We start from the raw sequence: 22,204 nt of genomic DNA on the forward strand, positions 1-22,204 counted from the left end.
GATCGGTAGGTGCGTGAGGTGGAGGAACTTTATTTTGTTCGCTTAGGCCTACTGTCATCTCTGTACGTACAGATTAGGACACCAGATAATTCACTTCCAGGCCCTATATCCCGGTGCGGATCTGAGATAAGGAAACAGGGCGTTGAGCCATGGCGTCTGGCTGATTCCGGGGCCGTGTAGCCAATATACCTTAAGATATATCAGTCACCCCTCTCCTCATACCTTTCATCCTCAAACAAACTAGAAATCTAAGCTAGCTGTGGACCAGAAGCGGCCAACACAAGGCTACTTACCATCATGACGACTGTCAGCATTGATTCCCATGCTCCGGCCGATGTCGCCCAGTTTGTGGCCAATGCCGGAGTGAGCAAGGGCAACATGCGCCTTGATAAGGTCTTCTTCAGTGCCTTCTCTGCTGGCTGTCTGCTTGCCTTTGCCTGTGGAACGGCCCTGAGTACCAATACAACTGCATGGTTTCAAGAAAATGCGCCCGGCTTGATTCGCACAATATCCGCCCTCGTCTTTCCTTATGGGTTGTGTTTGATCATCTTAACGGGAGCGGACCTCTGCACTGGATCTTTCATGGTATGCTGTTCCAGACTGCTACTCTGTGAATATACTTACCCTGTGTAGTTCACCACTATTGCCGCACTCCAACGCAAACTGCCCTGGTACAAGATGCTGCTCCACTGGTTCGTGACCTTCTGGGGCAACCTGGCTGGATCTCTCTTCGTTGTCGCCATCATCTTTGGCTGTAAGCATCTCAATCCCTTGACTTTTATCCAGGTCTGACATCTTGCTCAAGATGGCAACGTCTTTGCTGCCGACCCCTACAAGTCTGAGGTCATCGCCTTTGCCACTAAGAAACAACTCACCCCGGACTTCCATCATATTTTCCTCCGCGGTATAGGCTGCAACTGGCTTGTCTGTCTGGCTTGCTTCCTTGGTGTACAGGGCCGCGATCTCTCCTCCAAGGTTGTAGGTATCTGGTTCCCGACCTTTGCCTTCGTCTCGCTAGGCTTTGACCACGTCGTCGCCAATATGACCTTCATCCCGATGGCGATCTGGCTGGGTGCGCCCAAGATCACGGTAGGGCTGTACATCTGGAAGGGGATCATTCCAACGCTGCTGGGGAATATCATTGGAGGAGGATTGTTTGTCGGTAGGTGCACCCCTTGCGAGTTGAGGGACAGTGGCTAACCGAACCAGCTACATACTACTGGTACATGTACCTCTTGAGCGGAGAGATGGTCACTCTCACTGGGATGCACAAGTCAGGCACGACAACGCCTCGTTCACTGGATATCGAGGCCATGGCTGCTGATAAGCAGAATTAATTAATAGCATCTTAACTGGTTGAATTTAGCGTTATGATTCCCTATACACTTTTAATCAAATCATGATCTACGATATCCCTACAGCCAAACAGAGGTATCAAGACTGACCGCCAACGATGATAAAGTCCGAGGTTGCCTCAGAGACCATACTGTATGCTTAGGCAAAGAGCCTCACTAAGCTGTTCACCAAGGAGAGGCAAGCTGGCCTAGTGACACATGAACAAGGGCGCAGCGATTTGCAGAATCCGATCTGCAATAGTTGGGAGACTATCAGGCGATCTGTGGTGTAGGACAAAGTGTCAAAGCATAAATTGCCAGAGCTCGGCTGTGGCCGTAGATGAGAACTATCCTATTACCGGCTCATTCTCGGTAGGTGTTATACACATCAAGCACTTGCCCAGACACTATCCCATAGACGAGACTAGGCTTTGATGCTTATGTACCCCATATTTTCTGATATCAAGGTGTCGGCACTTGAGATAGTAAGCTCGGCTTTCAAGTTAGTGTACATTTGCAAAGAATACAGGAGTACATCTCACCAACATGAGTATTCGATGGAATCTTCTGCCTCTGTTAACCCTACTCCCCTTTTCACTTTGCAATCTCAACCAGGCGGGCACCCAGTTCATCTTCTACAGCGGCAGTATTGCCGGCCAATTCCAACACCCAGCATCTGCACCTTCAGAATGTCCCACTTACTACTTTGACTCCCTCAAAAACTCATTCCTCGCTGTCAGCGCGAATCCACCGTGGGATACCAACCCCTTGTACTTGATATTTCACACGAGGGCAAACTGCTGGATTCTTCCCGCTGCTCCTATTGTACGGGCGACGCAATCTTTAGCCTGTTCTTCAGTACAGCAAATTACCTGTGTTTCAATCAGGCCGGGGAGCTATGCGACTATGATTATAACTATCATTTCGTTCCACAAGTTATCCTTGATTTGATAAAGCGACGCTGGTCGAGTATGACTGGGACACGCAGGGAAAGGATACAGCATTGCAGGAGACCAGTCAACCTTTCGCGGCAATGGAACGCCCTTTAATCCCTTTGACTTTCAACGACCGGATAACTATACCTGGCATCATGGCTGTGCGGACGAGCTAAAATTCCAGTGGTACATATTCCCCTTTTGCTCCTAGCGAGTCCACTTATCGTACTGGTTAGGAATTCCACAACGCCATTCACAAATGCCGTCAACTTCACCAACACCACCGCCAAGGCCCTGTTCTCACTGGCTGGGCCCCTTGGGACAGTGACATTCTCTTTTTCTTGCTCCCGCGTGGACGACAACAGACCTGGCTGGAAACCAAGCAACAACGGCAACTATATCCCCATCGCTTTGAATACCTCGGATCCATTGAAGCCGAGATTTCAGTTCACGAACGGCTCGCAGTTTGTGTGGAGGAACTACTCTAATGCATGGTCTGCTATCGCGTCTGCGGCAGCGCTCCATCGACGAGAGCCTTGTCCTATAGTGGAAGTGGCTGTGGCTGTTATTGATGGTGGTGGCTGGGGCTCTTTCACTCTACAGAATTCAACCTCTTACATATCTCGTAGACCAACAGTCACTAAGCCTCGTAGAGCGAATCCTGCCACCTCTTATACCCCCCAAACAAATCCCCCGAATACATCCACCCCCTCCCCTCCTTAACATCAACCGCCTTGATCCTCTCAAACTCCCTCTTCCACAAACCGCGCCATCCCCGCGGCAAGTCTGAGTTATGCTCACCTATACAGAAGAGGACATACACCGCTATATTATTCTTCGCAATCTCCTCCTCTGTATCGGTGAACGCAGCGCGGAGACTATCCGGCGCCGCGAAGGGGAGTACGATGCTTTCGCCGCTGGGTAATGTGCTTCGCATGGATACGGTGGCTAGGTAGCCATTTGCAGTTTGTGTCTTGGTCCTTGTCAGCGAGGATTGGTTGATTTGGTTTGATCGTATTTGTTAGGGGGTGTAGTGTACCATTGAATACTCCGGTTCATCCCATCCTTTGCGATGACAGACGTCTGACAGGACGTGGATCGGCATCCCTGTTGATGGCGGCGCGTGGCATAAGCAGCCGCAGCTGCATTCGCATCCATCCTGGGGTGGGGCGGATGGTGGTCTGGGGTTCTTTTGTTTGGGCTTTTGCTTTGGCATGGCAACGGGGTGGATACGAGGAGACTTCGTTGTAAGGATATCTTCCGTTGTTATGAGCATTCGCCCGTTCTCTTATGAGTCATGGGTTCACGGTTGGGGGGCGAGGAAGCTTGGCGACGTTGTAGGACACCATAGCACGCTCGTATTCAGCGCTTTTCTAAGGTTTCCGTGAGCTTCAAAAGCATGATCCAGATTAAGGATGGTATGACTGTCATGGGATATAGATGCACTGGTCATGCACGTCGCCAACATACCGGATCATTTATATACAGATTATGATTATGTACCTGACACACTGCGATTGATCCAAGAGACGAATCGACCCTGGCTACCACATCCTATCCATATTTATCCGATTCAACAGATCAAACAACCCGTAATCAACCGGTAGCGAGTCCAAAGCGGGAGGCAAACTCAGAGCCGCCGGCAGTCCTTCTGCATACTGAGGCAGAAACTCTGTGTTCCACTCATCCACAAAATCAAACCCCGTAGACGGAGCTAATAGACCATCCCCGGTCGCCTGCAGCTGGCCCTCTGTACTGCTCCCCGGGAGTGTCAGGTTATACCTCGTCCTCAGCAACCGCCGCAGATTGGTCCCGATACGTCGTGCGGGCTGCCACAAGCCCGCCAACTCCTCGAGGACACCCACACATACTTCCAGCCGGCTCTTCTGCGACGGAAGCATGTCCTCGCCAGCGATATCCTCAAGTAACACCGTTGCTGCCGAGAGCGTGCAATGCGTCGCGGTGATGGGGCTGAGATGGAAACTCGCAAAGTGCTGGCGGTATTTCTGGGCTATGGTGCAGATTGCGCGGGCGGAGTCGGTGGAGACGGACTGTGCTTGCGTTTGTGTTTGTGCTCCTCCGTTGGCATCTGCATCGTTGGACGCAGATTGATGCCTTACTGTGAATGGTTTGGCCAGGAGAATCCTAGCAGTGTGGAAGACCATGTGCAAGGTATATGCGTGCGGAAGAGGATTTGGCTGGTCGATCCGGAGCGCTGGAGGGAGATCGTAGAGCCAGGTTTTTAGGTCCAGAAGACAGGATTTGAGAAAGGTGGGTCGTTGGTGTTGGTTGAGGCTGGGTTTAGGAGCCCACCTGCTGTTGTCAGTTTCGTCGATTTGTTGTGGAAAGAGACGTACAAGGACATCAAGATCCTCTCGTAGATTTGGCAGATGCGGATTAAGGCTATCTGTAGGGAGAGAATGGCCTGCTGTCGGGGAGATGATGGCTCTGCATGACTGGGAAGGTTGACGGCTCCTTGGACGTCCTAGGTCTAAGTATTAATGGGCTGTGGTATTCAACAGAACGAAGGACGAACCAGCATGGAGCAGACGCGCCCTGTATAGCTCGCAGAGAGCTTGTCGTGACAGTATAGAGTCCAGTAGATCTGTCGTCGGAGTTGCATTTCCTTGGGAGACATACTCACGGCTCCCTCGAAGGCAGCCGGGTCCAGATTGAGTCCCATGTCAAGACTCAGCCTGTTCGCCATGCCGTGGTGCAGCCACCCGGCTGCATCAGCCCCTGTGGCCTACAGAATAGCTTGAGTAAATCTTCATCTAGTAAGTATAGCGAACTCACAATGTAAAACATCCCGATAAGGCCTAATGCCTGGATAGTCGTCAGGCTCGGCCGTTCCATTTCCCCATGCAGTAAAGTCTTGGCCTGTTCGAGAAAGAATCGACCAGCTGTGTTAGGATCGTTTGCGTCGGTGCGGGTTTCGACGCGGTCAGAGTACCGTGACCCCATGGCGAGAATGCTGTACAGAAGCAGGGGAGTGAAATAGCGACCTCTGTTTGCCATGCTCTCGCGGAAGAGCTCCTCGTCCACAATCTGGTACCATGGTTGCTCCCAGGCGAAGTACAGATCGATCAAGTGGGTTTCCAGCTCTGTAGGAACGAAAGCGTCGTATGCCGTTGATGCAAGGGGCTCGGCTTCAACGCGTGCGTTCGAATCTTTCTCTGGCGAGATACCTTGAGCAGCGAACTGGAGACGGCCACTCGTCGGCCCAAAGAACCGCATCTCGCCATCGGCGTCGAAATTGAGAGATTCGTCTAGCGCAAGACGTCCCTTGAATTGATCGCATAGAGCCTCCATATATGAAACTTCTGCAGCGTCCTCTCCAAGTGACTTTTCCGCGTCTGGATCAAGTCCGCGTTTGGCCAGGAAGTCCTCGAGGAATTGTATGCGCTGACGAAGCAAGTCAACGTAGGACTTGGATGCAGGCCGTCTCCCGTCCTCATTCGAGGAGTATTGACAGGAGATACTCCATTGCAGACAACGGGAGCAGGATGGTTTTTTTCCGTCGCACTTGCACAGTTGCAGGTCAGAACGTCAGAACGTCAGAAAGAAGAGCTAAATGCATGGCATAAGGTACCTTTGCTCGCCGACGACGACACTCCTCGCAGGCTTTGGTGGTATATTTCCCTCGGGATTGTTTCTTTTCAGCCGGTGGCATTTTCACTGGACAATACTTATCAATTGAAGATTACTGTCCGCGGGACTCAATTTCTCAATGTCCAAATAAACTCCGCATTATTAATCAAGACTGTCCCATCTCGTACCAGTATCACCACTTATTTCACGCAACCAATATGGCCACCAGCACCATTCTCCAATTCCATCACTAGGATATCTACGGCACATGCGCCACAACCTCAATCTCAACCCTCATATCATCCTCTCCCAACCGCGTCACCCCCACACACGTCCAAATCGGCTCATGCCCCGGAGCCCACTTGCGGAAATTCCGCACCATCGCCTCCAGCGCCTCGTCGTTAATCGGCACATGGTACGAGTTCACCCGGTATACCTGGCTCCAGCCCGCCCCGCCTGCGTTCCGTAGGTTCAGGTCCACGTTCGCGAAGGCTTGGTCGATCTGCGCGTTGATTTCGCGGGGGATGGTTCCTGTGCTGGGATTCCAGCCTCCTTTCTATCCATCAGTACTGGTAATGAGGATGAGTATGGGGAGAATGAGGAAGGGGAGGGGGTACCCTGTCCGGCGCATTCGATGCGGTCGCCGACGCGGACGGCTTGGCTGTATTTGAACTGGGATTGTTTGGCTTTGCCGACGCCGTCGTAGTTGTAGTAGGTTAGGTGGGACATTTTGATATAGTTGTATTGTAGTCTCGATAGATAGAGTGAGATGGCTTTTATATTGTTGTATTGGTGTTGTAGCGGAATATGTATTCCGCTGAATATTCTGCTGCAGATGATGTCACATATGTTGAACACATCTAGATATTGATGAAAGTTATCTAAGTCGTAATTCGTGAGTAGGGATGATCTATCTATATACATGCAATGCAATGAGTATCAATACGAAATCAATGAGGAACACCGCCAGTTCCGAACAGCTCCAGCTTCACGCGGTCCTCGCTCACGCCCTTGGACTTGAGAACATTCAGCATGTCAGTCATGAACGTGTCGGGTCCGCAGACGTAGTACTCCGTCGTGGCATCATCCAGGAACAAATCCCGGTTGCTGTCCAACTTGCTCAGATCCACACGGCCGCGGTACTGGTAGTCATCGCCCTCCTTGTCCTCCTCCGTGGGATGGCTGGTGAAAAAGGTGGATTTGAGGTTTGGCAGCTTCTGTTCCAGAGAGGTGATGTGGTTCTTGAAGGCACGCGCCTGAGAGTTTCTGGCGCCGTGGATGAAGCTGACCTTCCGCTCCGGAGACTGCGAGGTCAGGGTGTTGAGAATCGAAGTCATGGGGGTCAGACCGACACCGGCAGAGATGAGGACAACGGGGTTGGCGGCTTTCGCGTCAGACAGGAAAAAATCGCCGTACGGATGAGAGACCTTGATGGTATCGCCCTCGTTGATAAACGCGTGCAGGATGTTCGATACGTAGCCTGGGTGCGCCTTTGCGCCGGGCTCGGCGGGGTTCAGTCCAGGTTCCTTCTTCACGCTGATGCGGTAGTAGTCTGACCGGGGCATGTCGCTGAGAGAGTACTGGCGCGCCTGAAGGTAGTTGAGCTCGGGGACGTGGATCTGCACGGAAATGTACTGTCCCGGCCGGAAGGCAGGTAGAGGCTTGCCGTCCACCGGCTTCAGGTAGAAGGAGGTGATTTCCGAAGATTCAGGGACCTTTTGCGCGATGACAAAATCGCGGAAGTCGGTCCAGCCCTCGGCTTCCTCGTAAAGCTGGGCCTCGCGGCCGATCATGAGGTCGGCCAGTTGCCAGTAGGCGGTGGCCCAGGCATCGAGGATCTCCGGGGTGAGGGCGTCACCGAGGACCTGGCCCATTGCTTCAAGCAGGAATTTGCCGACAATCTTGTAGTCGTCCGGCTTGATGTACAGCGAGGCGTGTTTGTGGCAGATGAGCTCGACGGCGGGTCCAAGAGCAACCAGGTTGTCGATGTTGGAGGCATAGGCGAAGAGAGCGCCGGCTAGAGCACGAGCTTGGTGGCCGCTAACCTGGTGAGCGGTATTGAAGACATTATTCAGCTCGGGATGGGCAGTGAGCATGTTCTTGTAGAACACTGTGGTGATGGTTGTTCCATGCTCTGTCAGCACAGGCACGGTGGCCTTGATGATTTGAACTTGTTCCGGTGTTAGAGGCATGATGATGGGAATCAGTGTTTTAGTAGTTGGAAACTGAATATTTCTTAGAATTATCAAGTGTGCGGTCAACGCCCAAGACTGCAGTATTTATACACAGCGCTACTTGTTAGCCCGTTAAGTCGTGCCATATGGAAAATTTTCTTTTGGTTGTTTGGTTCCGCAGTGATGGCGAAGATATCTCCGCGGAGGCTTTGGTATGAGGTCAGAAACATGCAAACTTGGGATCAGGAACAGAGGAATCAGCGTGCAGGAATAAATAAGCAAACAGACTCCACCAGCGATTGGTTTCCTACCAGCTGCCAAAGAGCTCTCGATTTATCAACGATATCAAGATGCTATTCCAATAGTCGGCAGGTGAATCCTGCACGGTATTGCTCAACTGCACAGGCATTCTCCAGAGTCCAGACTCCAGACTCCAGATGGTCTACTTCCATGCCACTCCGTATCCATCACCCCATACTTCAAGTTTCACCTATTTACCTTGTTTTTAATTGGTCTCACACAATTAACTGCCGTTACCTAACAATTAAAACCGAATAGCCTAACGTCAGGCCACTTGCGAGCAAGATCCCGGCGCGAAGATTTTTCGGGATCGGAGACCCGGTTATTTCTCGGGCCCGAGTCCCGTGCACAAAATAACTACGTATTCTGAAATGGCTGTGGAAGCCGAAGATCGCTAAGTGCCATAGTGCTCGTCTTTTATTTCCAGACCCAGCTTAGCGTCTTCAATATCCTGGGTAGCTAGGAAGCAAGGTCATGGCTATCAAACATCTTATATGTACCAATGTATACTAACCCAGTGTCTAGTTACCATAGAATACATGAGAAGCAAGGTCTCGACATGTCAAGACGGTAACTCAATCGGAGCACGCCGCTGACTTCCTGAGCTTTGTTGTTCATGGTCCTCGTGATTCGTTGCTTCTGGAATTGTCTCGGGACAAGGTAGCTCATGACCCTCATAATGTGTTGCTTCTGGAAACTCAGCCTTCCCCCTCCATGTCTGGGGCATAGATCCACCTGGATCAGATGATGCTCTTTTCCTCAGTAGTACAGTTCCAGCAATAAGCGTCAATCCTATAATTGCAAGACCCCCAATCACCCCTCCGACGATAGCACCTACTGGGGTCGTTGACTTTGCCGTCCCTACCCCGAGTGCAGCTGATGTCGGTAACGACGTTGTAGGGTCTTGAAGACTGCTCTGCTTCGTTGACGCCGGGATAGAGGTCGTGGTTTTGGGGGCCGTCGTCGAGCTTGAAACTTGCTTCGACGTAATATTGAAATAGTGACAGCTGAAACGGGTCGAGCCCGGGTCGCTGCATAACCCATATATGTAGTAGACGCCGGGGCCTGCAAGCCCCATGAAACTGACATTCCATGCTATGGAGCCATTGTTGGGAGTATCTGCTCCATGTCAGCAGCTGGCCGAGATCCAGGTCCCGTGTGGAACAGTCTCACCTGCGATTTGACTACACAGCGCATCACGCTGAAACTGACAGTCGCCACCATTGGAATCCTTCATCAACCAGAACTGAATGGACTCGTCGCAACCGCTTTTCCACTTGATGTCGATCGACTGCCCGACCGTGAAAGCCAGATTCGATATGTATTCGCCGGTGTAACCATTCTGTGGGGGAAAGATGAATGCATCCGCAGCGGCAGAACTTTGCCGTGGGCACGCAGTTATTATGAAAACAAGGTGAAAAACAAGGAGTCTTGTGATGCGGTAGATCCTCCCATTATGCTGCTTGAATGGCATGATTGTCAGCCATGAATAACAAGTTGGTATGTGATGGCATGTCGAGAAGGGGAAGAGAATCGAGACTATAAATAGGTCTTACGTGAACCTGCGAACTTGCAGTCAATCGCCTAGACTGGCGGCCGGAAAGGCTGAAACCGCGAGGCGCATATTTACTGGGTTTCAGTGACCCAGGAATGCAGCTGCAGGGGGAAGTAAACTCCCAACGCAAGATCCTCGAGATGGTGCAAGAACAGACTAAGCATACTCTTATGTCTTGGTTCTAGCCGACATCACCATGGCGATCACTGCCTGATTAACAGCTACGCCAGTTTGTTCTCAAATGATCTTTGCCTGGCCGCGGGCTATGTTGCTGGTCTGCATACCATCAAGGGCTCGAAATCAGTAGTCCATGTGGGTTCATCAAAGCGAACAAGAGCCAGTAACAGCAGGACAGGCATGAGTCTAGATGAACCGAATTGGCGTCTCCTAATTAATCGAACAATATCCCTCGTGATAAGGTCCTAGGGGGAAAATGTTACTTTCATGCGTACCTTTCAGAACGCTGCCAGCACGACGGCCACTCTAATGCAGGCTGGTCACACTGCAGCCTTGGCCCAGGTCCCTAAGTGTCGCTGCGTCACTCTGCCAAATCACTTTGCCTTGCTGGCAAGAATTGGAAGGATTTCAATGGGCACGAGTCTCCGTTGCTCGAGAGCCACCCATTCCATGAGAGTGCGTTCGCGTGCCTGATTAGCGTGGCATAGTAGCCTTCTGGTTATTGTAGCTAAACTCCTATAGGCTACAGGCCAAGCATTGAGAACAGTCGGAAATCTGACAAGTTCGTGGAAAGACCCACTCAGGCTGACGGCTCCGAAATGATCTCGATAGTCGATACACCGCAGAAGCCATTGGCTACAACACTGTGTTGGCATCTCCGTACCTGACGATCCCCCAACCCTGAGATAAACCAACGTTTGAACGCGGCAGTTTTAAAAGGTGTTTCAGAGACAGAGCCGTAGAAGCCGAAGGTGATGCTTCTAGATGTAAAAACGTATCCTCGAGTCAAACTCCAGGTTCTCTTTTCCCCACCCACGGACGGAAGCAGACGCTTTCCCCTCCTTTTCCCCCTTCTACTTGGTTCGAAGATCTCGAATACATGACATTGCATTATTCAGAAGATTAATCATGTTAGGTCAAATAATTACTGCAATTTGAAGTCTTAAATACTGAAGTCCACATCGTGGAAATAGTCCGCCGTACCCGAGACTACGTACCTTGATTAAGCATAATGTGCACAATTACTCAGCCTCCGTTATGCTGCTTATGCTATGTGCAGCACAGAAGTGACTGTCATCATTTGCAACGAAAGAATACTGATAAGGTCATCAGGAGTCAAATATATACCAATCATCCATCTAGTTAATGACATGATGACTGACAGATTTCCTGCAATTTCCAACTGTCAACTGCGTTGACCACTACCAAGTGCGAACTGGTGTACGCGATCGATTGAGCCAACCGATGTCTGGGCCCTGATCGACCATTGAAACTTTACTGACTTTCTGGATCCTCGTTCGTGTTCATTGACCATAATAGCTAGGAATATCTCTGATGGTACCCCAGATGGCCGGAAATGGCGACTTTCCCGACATGACCCAAAGATTGGCGAGTAAATGTAAGAACACCAAGACAAGCTCAACGGACACGCCGAAATAGTCATGATTGTACATGTCGTAATCGACATATCAAAGTTAGGATATGGCCTGCCGAGCATATAAGAGAATGCGAGTCGCGGATACATTAGTATCGATCGCACGGCCAGTGTCATCTCATCCTAGAAATCAGTCTCTGTCCTCCATATCAAGCAAGATACAATGCTGTTCGGTAAACGTAATGGAGACGAGCGGCGTGTCGTCAGGCGCAGCCAGAGTCAGCTTCCCATGCTGGGTCTGGCGGACAGTGCTCGAAATAACCTGATTGCCGTGGTGGGAGAGTTTGTCGGCACATTCCTGTTCCTGTTCTTCTCTTTTGCAGGAACGCAGGTCTCCAACACACCCAAGCCGGTGGCCGGTGCCCCTCCCAACACATCCAACCTTCTTTATTCCGCCCTATCGTTCGGTTTCTCCTTGACAGTCAACATTTGGGCCTTTTATCGGGTGACGGGAGGCCTCTTCAACCCTGTAGTAAGTCTCCAACCATACAACACTGCAACCCACTCTGACAGAACAGGTCTCCTTGGCACTATGCCTGGTCGGAGGCATGCCGCCCCTTCGAGGCGTCTTCGTCTTCGCTGCACAGCTTGTAGCCGGCATCGCAGCCGCAGGCGTCGTCAGCGCTCTATTCCCGGGTGACCTCAACGTCGGAACTCGACTGGGTGGAGGGGCCTCCATTTCTCAGGGTCTGTTTATCGAGATGTTTCTCACAGCGCAACTGGTGTTCGTCATCATCATGCTGGCCGTCGTGAAGCACAAATCCACTTTCCTCGCGCCGGTCGGTATCGGCCTCACTTTCTTCGTCACGGAAATGATCGGTATGGATGTCCCAAATCCACCTTGCTGCTGAGACTAATGACAACAGGCGACTACTATACCGGGGGCTCGCTGAATCCCGCGCGCTCACTCGGCCCAGACGTGATCAACCGAAGCTTCCCTGGTTATCACTGGATTTATTGGGTTGGACCACTGCTCGGGTCTCTGCTGGCTTGCGGATTTTACACCTTCCTCCGGATGTTCAAATACGAGTCCGTCAACCCGGGGCAGGACTATGACGAGTGGGAGGCTAAGCGTGGCCCTGGATCGTTCGATGAGAATGGCAGAGACTCAACAGCTTTTTCGGATTCGACCGCTGGCGTACGGAGTCATTCGCCTCGAGGTGTAAATCGACCTAGTGGACCGGTCAGCGGAGCGGAACAGGTTTAATCGATGGAATAGGTCGATGGACATCACATATTGATGCAGGTGGTTCAGCAGGACAGATGAAGGTAGCAGCAAGAGAAACAGGCAATATGCGTATGTATTTGGTGTGAAGTGTTGGGACCAGTCATCCATCAGCGTTGAAAAGCGATGATATCGCACGCTAAGCGAAGTCCCTAGTGTCTAAGAATTGCGAAATCCCCCTTTACCTGATCTGGCAGGTTAGACGGTGACTACAGTCTCATTTTTGAGGAAAGCATTCGATTCTAAACAAAAGGCATGCAGTAGAGCTAGATTAAATTGATATTGCGATCCAATCGTCAAATTGGTAACGCAAACGAGCTGTTTTAGGGGTGGCACCATATCGTCAGGTGTTGGTGTATCGCCAGCTCAAGATCATGTGGTAGATAATACTCAAGTATTCATCTTCTGGAAGCATCAGCATTCAGTGATCATTCTTGCTATCACCAATGTACCATCCTAGCTATAATTGACCACGTCTGGCTTGACTCACGTACGGAGTCCTCCGTACGGAATACGGACACGACAGCCGACACTCGGCACACGCCCGCAATGCAGAATCCACACCAGCTCCAGCTCCACAACGCACAAACCTTGGAGAAGCCGTCGCTGCATCACGAGCATCCTCATTTCATTTTTCATATCAATACTGCTCTATTTTCTATTTCGACGGAAGGAATGACAGTTCGGAGATGAGATCGATTCAGGTACTCGCAGGATTGCACCCTGGCTATTAACGGCTACTACGGAAACTAGAAGGACAAGGTGCAGACTGCAACATGCAGGCCTAGCGTCCTAGGCAACTCAATTAATCAATCAATAAAATGAGGTGAACCAAGACCGTGTCTCTCCACAGTGTCACATTTACAGCTCAAATGCACGCCCTCTGATGTTCCAACGACGCCGGCCAGACCTGAGCGTGCCCATGGGACTTGGCGCATCCGTCCAACCAGATGCCACCCGACCGTGAGTGATGAACTCGAGATCTTCCGCGTCCATGGAACCACAATTCTGGAGAGGTGGCGGCGATACAGAGTATCATCGAATTTACTCGGTTATCACTATCAGTAAGTATGTAACAGTAATATAACAGAGAACGTAGAGGAGTCTGTGGACTACCAATTAGGGGCGGGCAGGTGCGGTATCGCAAATGTATGGCTGCATCATCCAAGGTCAGCCAGGAGCTGTGGAGGCCATAATCCAGACCCCATAATGTCGTCTGAATGGTCCGCGACGATCATCTCCCGCTTCTCAGTCGGCCGATCCATTCCCCATCAGAGTTTCCAGGATAGCCCCCTTTCGTCCAGGTCGTCCACATCCAATGCCACATCCAATGTCCTTGCACACGGTCGTTTTTTGACTTTGCAAGTGCTCACACCATGTCCCTCTAGTCTATCTAGTCTGCGGTACCTGTTCCCGGGTCCGACCCGATGCAGATAACTCCATTGTCCCCGCTGGGTTGACCTCTTCCCGACTTCTTCAGTCTTCGTCCTCCCCATTTTTGACGATCATCGATTCTGCAGTCATTTGAGACTGCTTGGACGCCAAGATGATCCTGAAGATGCGCTCGCAGACCACCGTTGATGCCACAAGCGCTGACCATGGCGTCGATGGCCATCGACAGGTGGTCGACGACACGCAGCTCCTGGGTAAGTCGCAGCTTTAACGTTTGGCGTCCGACGCGCAGCAGACTGATTACAACAGCGGAATTGGGGTACAAACAGGAGCTGCGACGACAGTATTCGACGCTAGAAATCTTTGCGGTCGCGTTTAGTATCATGGGTTTGGTTCCGTCGATCGCGTCCACCATTGCATTCTCACTTCCAGCTGGTCCAGTCGGGATGGTTTGGGTTCGTTATTTTCTTGCTTTCTTCCGGACGCGACTAATAGTGATAGGGATGGTTTACCGCGAGTATCCTCATCTTTTTTGTCGGTCTTGCGATGGTATGTCCCCGACTCGTCGATTGCGATTGCGCCCATATTAATGACAACAGGCGGATATGGCGTCCGCGATGCCTACGGCCGGCGGTCTATACTGGTGGACACATTATTTCGCGGGTGAGAAGTACAAGAACCCGCTGAGCTTCTTGGTCGGATACAGCAACACCCTTGGGTTGATTGGGGGGATGTGCTCGGTTGACTGTATGTCATGTCTATCGCTCCATCACTAGGCATCGCTGACGGTACAGACACACTCTCGCTGCTGCTGCTTGCGTGCATCTCGATCTCGCGTGACGGAGAATGGTCCGCGTCCAACGGGACCATCTATGGTGTCTATGTCGGGGTGATTCTCGTGCACGCCGTGTGCGCCGTATTCGCCGGGCCGATCATGAACAAGATCCAAACGTTTTCGATCTTCGTCAACGTGGCGATGATCATCGCAACGGTGGTCGCGCTTCCCGTCGGCAAGATCAGCCGCGGCCAGTCCCTCAACCCGGGCTCGTATGTCTTCGGGGACGTGGAGAACCTGACAACGTGGCCGACGGGCTGGGCTTTTGTGCTGTCGTTCCTGGCCCCCATCTGGTCGATTGGGTTCTTCGACTCGTGCGTGCACATGAGTGAGGAAGCGCTGCATGCGGCCAAGGCCGTGCCGCTGGGGATCATCTGGTCGTCGGGTTGCGCCACGTTCCTGGGATTTTTGGTTCTGTCCGTGATTGCCGCGACGATGGACCCGGATGTTAGCAAGACGATGGGCTCGAAGTTCGGGCAGCCAATGGCACAGGTAAGCCATCCACCTTCCTCGTATTGTAACTGACGGCGACTGACGGGCCAGATCTACTATGACGCCCTCGGCAAGAAGGGAGCTCTTGGGTTCACGGGCGTGCTGATTGTCATTCAATTCCTGGTCGGACTGAGTTTGGTAAGCTCTCCATCTTGCAAACTGTATGCAGAGGTACTGATGAACAGATCGTCGCTGCCTCCCGGCAAGCATGGGCGTTCTCCCGCGACGGCGCCCTCCCCTTCTCCGGCTACTTCCGCCACATCAGCAAACGCATCCGGTACCAGCCCGTCCGCGCAATCGTCGGGTTCGTCGCCGTGTGCATCGTTGCCGGCCTGCTCTGCCTGATCAATTCGATCGCCGCCAACGCGCTGTTCTCCCTGTTCGTCGCGAGCAACTACGTCGCCTGGGGCACCCCGATTCTCTGCCGCGTGGTCTGGAGCAAGAAGCACTTCCGGCCGGGCGAGTTCTACACGGGGAAGCTGAGCCGGCCGATTGCCATTGTGGCGATCCTGTGGTTGATCTTTGGGCTGATGCTGTCGATGTTTCCGAGCGGAGGACCGAATCCTACTCGTAAGTCTTGTCTTTGCAGTCTACGGACTATGCTAACGGCTACGCTACAGCATCGACAATGAACTACACTATCGTAATCAACGGCTTCGTGTGGGTTGCATGCATGACGTATTATTTCCTGTTCGCGCGGAAATGGTACACAGGCCCCAAGATGACTATCGATTCGTCGGAGGTGGTATCCCAGCCAGAGAAAGATGCAACCAACTAAATTGTATTCATAAATGCAGATTGTCATTGATTGTCATATTCAGAGTACATGTACAGGTCGGTATATAGACATAAGCATAACCATAACGAGATCGCAATCAGCGAATCAGTCATCTCCACCTCACTCATCTCAAATCATTTAATGCATACCCCTACAGGGCAGCCATAACACCCAACACACCAGCAACGCCCACAATCCCCGCCCCAAGGAACGGGGTAGCCTGCGCACCCGCCCCCTCAGACGTCGAGGTCGACGTGCCCGCCGCACCGGCACTAGTACTCGTCCGGGTCATAGTGGTGGTCAACGACCCACTCGTGGAGGTCGTAGTATCCGTCAGGGTAGCAGTCGTCGAACTGGTCGTCTCGCTAACCGACCTGGTCTCCGTCGCGGTCGGCGTCCCATTCGTTCCGGTCAGGGTGGTCAATTCCTCGCTCCAAGCAGACGAGGCCCTGCTGGCCGCATCGGAAGCGCGGGACTGCGCGTCGGAGGCCACGGAGGTCGCCCAGGACTGGACGTTGGAGGCTGCGGCGCCGGCGTCGGAGGTGAGGGAGGAGACGGCTGCGGCGCCGCCGGTTTCGAAGGCGGAGGCGATGGAGGTTGCGTCGGCGACGACGTTGGAGGCGACGTTTTGGCCGTCGGAGGCGATATTGTTGGCTGCGGAGACTAGGGAGTCGATTGCGTTGCCATTATTGTTGTTGTTGTCCTGGGCGTAGGTGGAGGTGGCTGTTGCCAGGAGGAGGGCTGTGAGGTGAAGGAGTTGCATTTTGCTTCTTATTTTCTTGGTTGTTTGGTTTTGTTTATATGAGATAGGTGTATGAGTTATGAGATGATAATGAAGCAGAGAGAGACTGGAGGCTGGAGACTGGAGACTGGTCGCTTTATATGTTGTTACACTGCCAACACACCATAAATAGATCGAGTCAGCTCAGGTACTCCATACTGGGCCCTGGGTCAACGTCAGCTCCACAAGGCGCAGTGCAGTGACTGCGTGGCGATACATCACTTACAGTTACAGGTACTGGAGTCTGTACAATCAAATCTGTTCTATCCACAATGACCAGTAAAACATGGAATGACGACGTCCACGGGTCGATCGGATGAGGTCGTGCCAATCACAATATCTCAACATCTGGGTCCACTCAGCCCACTGTGTCAGGGTCAGTTTCTTTTCTGTTGATGTTGGTGATGATGTACTACAGTAGATGCTTGCAACATACAATAGCCAGGTGAATCCACTACATCATAATTAATCTATCAGGCTACCACGACTAGTGTCTTGTCTCCAAGTTTACCTACCGTAGGATTGATGGCGCGGGCGTGGCAGACGACAAGGCACTACTGACTCGTAAAGTATTTTCCAGAACCAAGACCCAAGCCACGGATCCACTGCGTACGCTTCGTTTAACCACTCCCAGAATAGTGCTATGGGGCGCGCAGTGAATAAGCAATGTGAATGGTTCTGGCATGACCTAATCCATAGATCGGCGGCTTAGTGAGACTGCCCAGGTTTGTGCCATGTCAGGCAAGGCTGCGGGACTTGTTTGTGTAATTGTGTTACTTGGATGATATTGTGCTGCCTGATGCCAAGTTGATGACGTATGCTGGGTGGTGGTGCATTGCATATTGCAATTATACAAGTGACCAAGTAGACTAGTTACGAGTCAATGATGATGGCATTGTTGGGTCCTGGTAACTAGTTACTCGGTTTCTCCGTAAACAAAGTAGGACTGCCGAGGTGTGGCAATGCCCATGTGGCGGTGACGATCGATTCATCCCATGGCTCAGGTGAAGTAATATTACTACATTTAGATGGCTATGTACTAAGACGGGTGGTGATCTAAGCAAACTGCCGGTATGCTTGAATGATGGCCTCCCATCCTCCTGGGTGATTATACTCGGTCGGATTCGACTGTCCGTCCAACACCATCACGTTCGTCTTGCGCGTGTTGATCGAATACCACACCAGGTTCTCTGGGTTGTTGCTCACCCGCATCATGTTGCTCTGGCAGGTTCCACTGCACTGGGTCCCGTAGTCTCCGTACCACTCGCCATCGAAGAACGCCCACGCCGCGGAGTTATACAGCAGCACGTCCTTACCGCCGTCGACATTGGTCGCCAGCGCTGTGCGGCACTTCTGGTCGCCGCCGGCACACCAGGAGAAGTCTGGATCACCAACCGCAGAGTCCGCGGTCCAAGGCGCAGGCGCAGTCTGAGTCGCGCCGCTGCCCTGCATGTACGGACTTTCGGTCTGAAGTAGACCCGCATAGACATTCTGCGCGTTGTGGAAGTTGTAGTTGTATAGCCAGTGGTGCTCGGAGCCAGTACCCGTCAGCCATGTCCCCTTGGTCGATTCGACCAGGACTCCGCGACCTGTCGAGATGACAGTGTACCCCGACCCGCCATCCAGGTTGTGGTCGGCCGTCCAGCCCCAAAAGTTCTCGATATACGCCGACGAGCTCTTGGTCAGATGCATCACCATGTACGCTGCCATGCACTGGGAGGTGTCCTGGTTCGTGCACTTGGTCGAGATGCTCGTCTCGGCGGTGCCGCCGACAGTGACAATCGTGTTCCACAAGCCCACGTCGCCCGGAGCGCTTCCGGCCATGTTGACTTCGAGGATCTTGGCTCCCGGGAGGACCTCCGACACACTGAACCGCATGTCCTGGATTTCTGCAACGCCCACGTCGCCCGGGTTGCCAACCCGGACAACAGCCTTAGGATTGCGGGCATCCTTGAAGGCGTTGCCCGCGCCGGAAATCACCGACCACGCCTCTCCAACGATCCGAGAGCCCGGTGGAATGACCAGCGTGTCCTTGACTATGTACACACCGTATGGGAAGTAGCTGATCTTACAATTGGCCGCATTAGCGGCCAGAATGGCGTTGAGGGAAGCAGAGTCGTCGGTGTATCCGTCACCTTTGACGGTGTGGCCTGCAACGGCCTTGACATTGACGATCTGGTCACTAGCGTACTCGGCATACGTAGGCTGGGCTTTCATAAAGAACTTGCCTCCAGACAGCAGCACGTTGGGACGGTTGGTGCTGAAGCTAGTTCCCGTTTCGTATTGGCCTGGAGTGACGTTCCCCCAGACCCACGTGTCGACATGAGAGGTGCTGGCCAGTTTGACGTTGCCGTTGCTGTCTTCGGCGATGGGGTTTCCATTGTGGTGAGTCAAATTCTCGATCAGGATTTGGCTGTTGCGGTTCCCACCATCGTTGGACGAGTCGTGGAACTTGATCGTAGTCCCAGAGTTGACCGAGGTCGAGTCCAGCAGCACCAAGCTTCCCAGTCCGTTGCTGGTCATGTCAATGCCCACTCCGCAGTTCTCGAATGTAGCGCCTTGAAGCAGAGCAGTGTGGCCACCGGACGCTTTGAAGGCGGTTGTGCAGCCATTGAAGTGGATGTTCTTGAAGTTGACCTGCTGGTTGGAGTTGTCGATACCAACGACACCTCCATTGATTTGCTATAATTGTCAGCTGACGACCACACGGCGCAGAAGAGAGAGAGACCAACCACATCGGTTATAGCGATAGTGGACCCCGCCTGGACGTGAATACCGGTATGACCGGTGGAATATTTCGGCATATTGATCTTAACGTTAGTCAGACCTGCACCCTGCGCCACACCCCACTGCAGAGCCGTAATCCGAGTATCAGGTCGCAGAGCAGTGGTGTCCAACACCACATTCTTCATGAGCGTCATGAAGCTGGTCTCCGGAGGCCCATTCTTGGAATCGTATCCATTGACGAGCGTGTTGCCGTTGAACCCGGCCGCTGCCTTGATCACAGGCGGGTTAATTGGGTCTCCAACAATGAGCGTGCCAACTCGGAGGTTGAGTGTGCTCCCCAGCTGGTATGTACCACTCGGGAGATAAACCTGAGCCGGATACCTAGTGACACCGGAGCTTGCACGGCTTCCACCGCTGCCATTGTCGTTGATGGCTTTTTGCAAGCTGGCAGTCTGGTCGCCGGAGCCGTCATTTTTTGCACCATAATCCAGAACATTACGCCAGACGGGGTAGTTGTAGTTCCCTCCTGCATTAGGGGCATATCCGCGCGGATTTCCGGTGTGGTCCTGTTCAACGAGCCAGTAGGTAGATGGAGAGCTCTTGACAGGACCGCTGCAGGAAGGAGCACGAGCCCCGACAGCTGCGGATGAGGCCATAGCCAGCGTGCTGGCCAGCGTGGTCAGTAAGAGGAGACCACGCATGCTAGCAAGATGATGAGTGAATGTAAGCAGAGACAAATGGATGAGGAATGACAGTCTTACCGTCAGTTCGAGAGGACGACACATCGCTGATATATAACCTTCCATCTCTAGCCCCATCGTCTGCAAGCACCACGATCAAAAGGGTGCTGATTCATGAAGCGAGAAGATTCGCTACCACGACGAACAATCATTGTGCAGAAAGACCGGGCTTAAATGACAGGGTTACACCACATGTGCGACAAGAAAGAGGGAATTTCCTAAGAGAGAAAGGTGCGCGTCAGTACTAGGACGATGTGGTGAGACGGCGCCGAATTGGCCCCGATTTGAAACGCTGCCGTAAAGGCTTACAAATGATACTGCTTCCTGATCAGGGAAGTGGTGTCCGTCGACAGCAGTCATTCTGGCCAGCAGACGGTAGAGATGCCCCTGCATTAGGCGATTATTGGATCTTTTGAAAAGATGGCCGGACTTGATGAGGGAATTGGACCTGAATACTAAATGAGATCAGGGGCTTACAACGTGACACCATATTGATTTTCTAGTTCCTAGGAGATGGCTTGTAAATACAGTAAATACATTTCCATCGCGGACTAACGTATATCCGTCAGGGGCAGATATCTCCGTGTCCCAATTGGGAAAGCTCACAGACATAGTCAGAGTGCCCGATTCTATGCGAGATTCTTCAGGTACCAGACTTGACCTCAAGAGATGTGTGAATTCCTTATATGGCTTGTTGGTGAAATGATGTCTTGTTCATGGATAGGACTGACTATGACTCGTGCCATTCTACAATATCTGAGGAGCTAGTCAATAAAGTCCTCGAATTGTCCTTAAATTCTGCAGCATTAGTCAAGCCTTCGAATACTGCTGAGAGGACTATGCGTCTGGGCATATCCAGGAAAGATCTGATACCTCTGCTTGGCGAGCTGAATGACGCCATGCCTGACGAAGACCAATCTGCCCCTCTTCCCTAGGCAGATTTCTGTGCACTAGCTCAACACTCCCACCCACGAGACGCTAAGTTACGTCCATCTCTACCTCTCTAGCAGCTAGCGCATCATCGGAAAAGGCACCCGAATTCAGACCCCTCTTGTCCACTGTTGAGTGCTGCCGCGGCTGCACCAGGCCCTCTCCAGTTCGAATCAGCTCAATCCAACCCCATAGTTCAAGCCCGACTGGCCAATGATCACTTGGTGAGTATGATCCCCTGTGCGAGATTTGTGGCTTAGCTGACCTGGTCAAGTAGATGATGATAATGTGGAGCCATTCAGCCTATAATTGGACTCGATGCTAACAGACCCTGTGGAGTTTACTCCGTAGATTGGTTTGTATATGCATGAATGGCCTGTGTGGCATCAGCGGAACTGGCTCGCAGATCCATTTGATCTAACCTATGACTTGTCAACTTACAATAGGTCCATAAGTAGGGATTAGGTTTGATGATCGTCTAGGGTGGAAGCCCCACTAAGGCTACCTTGAGATGACTTATAGGTATAGCTTCTTTAGGGTAATATCTTCACACTTGCAGACTCTGTTCTCTTCTCCTTTACTTCAGAGCACCTTTCCAGGGACTCCTTCATAGTAATCACCTCGGTGCCGACTCCTCAATTATTTCAACCGCCAGAATGATCGTGTATTCGGTAACGTACCCATATCGAATCAGATAGCCAGCCCTGGGGTAGGCCTGTCTTGCTGCTTTTATTACTGGCTAATCGGCCTAGCTACACCTCTATTGCTTAGCCCCCATCATAGTGTGCCATTTCCGGGGACGA

At 52.1% G+C, this 22,204-nt stretch overlaps 10 protein-coding genes across 10 annotated transcripts; 3 read left to right on the forward strand and 7 right to left on the reverse strand.

The window, feature by feature from the left end:
* Positions 1-297: 297 nt before the first annotated feature.
* On the forward strand, positions 298-1,337 carry NFIA_030030 (formate/nitrite transporter family protein; the record flags this gene model as incomplete). The annotated part of the gene is made up of 4 exons (XM_001262467.1): positions 298-585; positions 634-754; positions 806-1,162; positions 1,210-1,337. 4 exons carry the CDS (start codon positions 298-300, stop codon positions 1,335-1,337), a joined length of 894 nt encoding a protein of 297 aa, XP_001262468.1.
* Positions 1,338-2,909: 1,572 nt separating this feature from the next.
* NFIA_030040 (uncharacterized protein) lies at positions 2,910-3,427 on the reverse strand (the record flags this gene model as incomplete). Its single annotated transcript, XM_001262468.1, has 2 exons — positions 2,910-3,217; positions 3,319-3,427. 2 exons carry the CDS (start codon positions 3,425-3,427, stop codon positions 2,910-2,912), a joined length of 417 nt encoding a protein of 138 aa, XP_001262469.1.
* Positions 3,428-3,813: 386 nt separating this feature from the next.
* NFIA_030050 (Zn(II)2Cys6 transcription factor) lies at positions 3,814-5,942 on the reverse strand (the record flags this gene model as incomplete). Its single annotated transcript, XM_001262469.1, has 5 exons — positions 3,814-4,582; positions 4,627-4,754; positions 4,806-5,015; positions 5,066-5,794; positions 5,862-5,942. The coding sequence occupies 5 exons, from the start codon at positions 5,940-5,942 to the stop codon at positions 3,814-3,816; spliced, it is 1,917 nt and encodes a 638-aa protein (XP_001262470.1).
* A 177-nt stretch (positions 5,943-6,119) lies between these two features.
* Positions 6,120-6,589, reverse strand: NFIA_030060 (RidA family protein; the record flags this gene model as incomplete). Its single annotated transcript, XM_001262470.1, has 2 exons — positions 6,120-6,409; positions 6,478-6,589. The coding sequence occupies 2 exons, from the start codon at positions 6,587-6,589 to the stop codon at positions 6,120-6,122; spliced, it is 402 nt and encodes a 133-aa protein (XP_001262471.1).
* Positions 6,590-6,810: 221 nt separating this feature from the next.
* On the reverse strand, positions 6,811-8,052 carry fhpA (flavohemoprotein; the record flags this gene model as incomplete). Its single annotated transcript, XM_001262471.1, has 1 exon — positions 6,811-8,052. One exon carries the CDS (start codon positions 8,050-8,052, stop codon positions 6,811-6,813), a length of 1,242 nt encoding a protein of 413 aa, XP_001262472.1.
* Positions 8,053-8,896: 844 nt separating this feature from the next.
* On the reverse strand, positions 8,897-9,808 carry NFIA_030080 (uncharacterized protein; the record flags this gene model as incomplete). Its single annotated transcript, XM_001262472.1, has 2 exons — positions 8,897-9,453; positions 9,508-9,808. The coding sequence occupies 2 exons, from the start codon at positions 9,806-9,808 to the stop codon at positions 8,897-8,899; spliced, it is 858 nt and encodes a 285-aa protein (XP_001262473.1).
* A 1,856-nt stretch (positions 9,809-11,664) lies between these two features.
* NFIA_030090 (aquaporin) lies at positions 11,665-12,708 on the forward strand (the record flags this gene model as incomplete). Its single annotated transcript, XM_001262473.1, has 3 exons — positions 11,665-11,973; positions 12,020-12,320; positions 12,368-12,708. 3 exons carry the CDS (start codon positions 11,665-11,667, stop codon positions 12,706-12,708), a joined length of 951 nt encoding a protein of 316 aa, XP_001262474.1.
* Positions 12,709-14,272: 1,564 nt separating this feature from the next.
* NFIA_030100 (putative GABA permease (Uga4)) lies at positions 14,273-16,223 on the forward strand (the record flags this gene model as incomplete). Its single annotated transcript, XM_001262474.1, has 8 exons — positions 14,273-14,372; positions 14,428-14,573; positions 14,620-14,667; positions 14,718-14,865; positions 14,913-15,445; positions 15,497-15,583; positions 15,631-16,015; positions 16,066-16,223. The coding sequence occupies 8 exons, from the start codon at positions 14,273-14,275 to the stop codon at positions 16,221-16,223; spliced, it is 1,605 nt and encodes a 534-aa protein (XP_001262475.1).
* Positions 16,224-16,374: 151 nt separating this feature from the next.
* Positions 16,375-16,986, reverse strand: NFIA_030110 (putative GPI anchored protein; the record flags this gene model as incomplete). Its single annotated transcript, XM_001262475.1, has 1 exon — positions 16,375-16,986. One exon carries the CDS (start codon positions 16,984-16,986, stop codon positions 16,375-16,377), a length of 612 nt encoding a protein of 203 aa, XP_001262476.1.
* A 1,074-nt stretch (positions 16,987-18,060) lies between these two features.
* Positions 18,061-20,516, reverse strand: NFIA_030120 (glycoside hydrolase family 55 protein; the record flags this gene model as incomplete). Its single annotated transcript, XM_001262476.1, has 2 exons — positions 18,061-19,686; positions 19,737-20,516. 2 exons carry the CDS (start codon positions 20,514-20,516, stop codon positions 18,061-18,063), a joined length of 2,406 nt encoding a protein of 801 aa, XP_001262477.1.
* Between the last annotated feature and the right edge of the window lie 1,688 nt (positions 20,517-22,204).

The sequence above is a fragment of the Aspergillus fischeri genome, genomic scaffold (genome assembly GCF_000149645.3).
Source record: "Aspergillus fischeri NRRL 181 1099437636261 genomic scaffold, whole genome shotgun sequence".
Classification (NCBI taxonomy): domain Eukaryota; kingdom Fungi; phylum Ascomycota; class Eurotiomycetes; order Eurotiales; family Aspergillaceae; genus Aspergillus; species Aspergillus fischeri.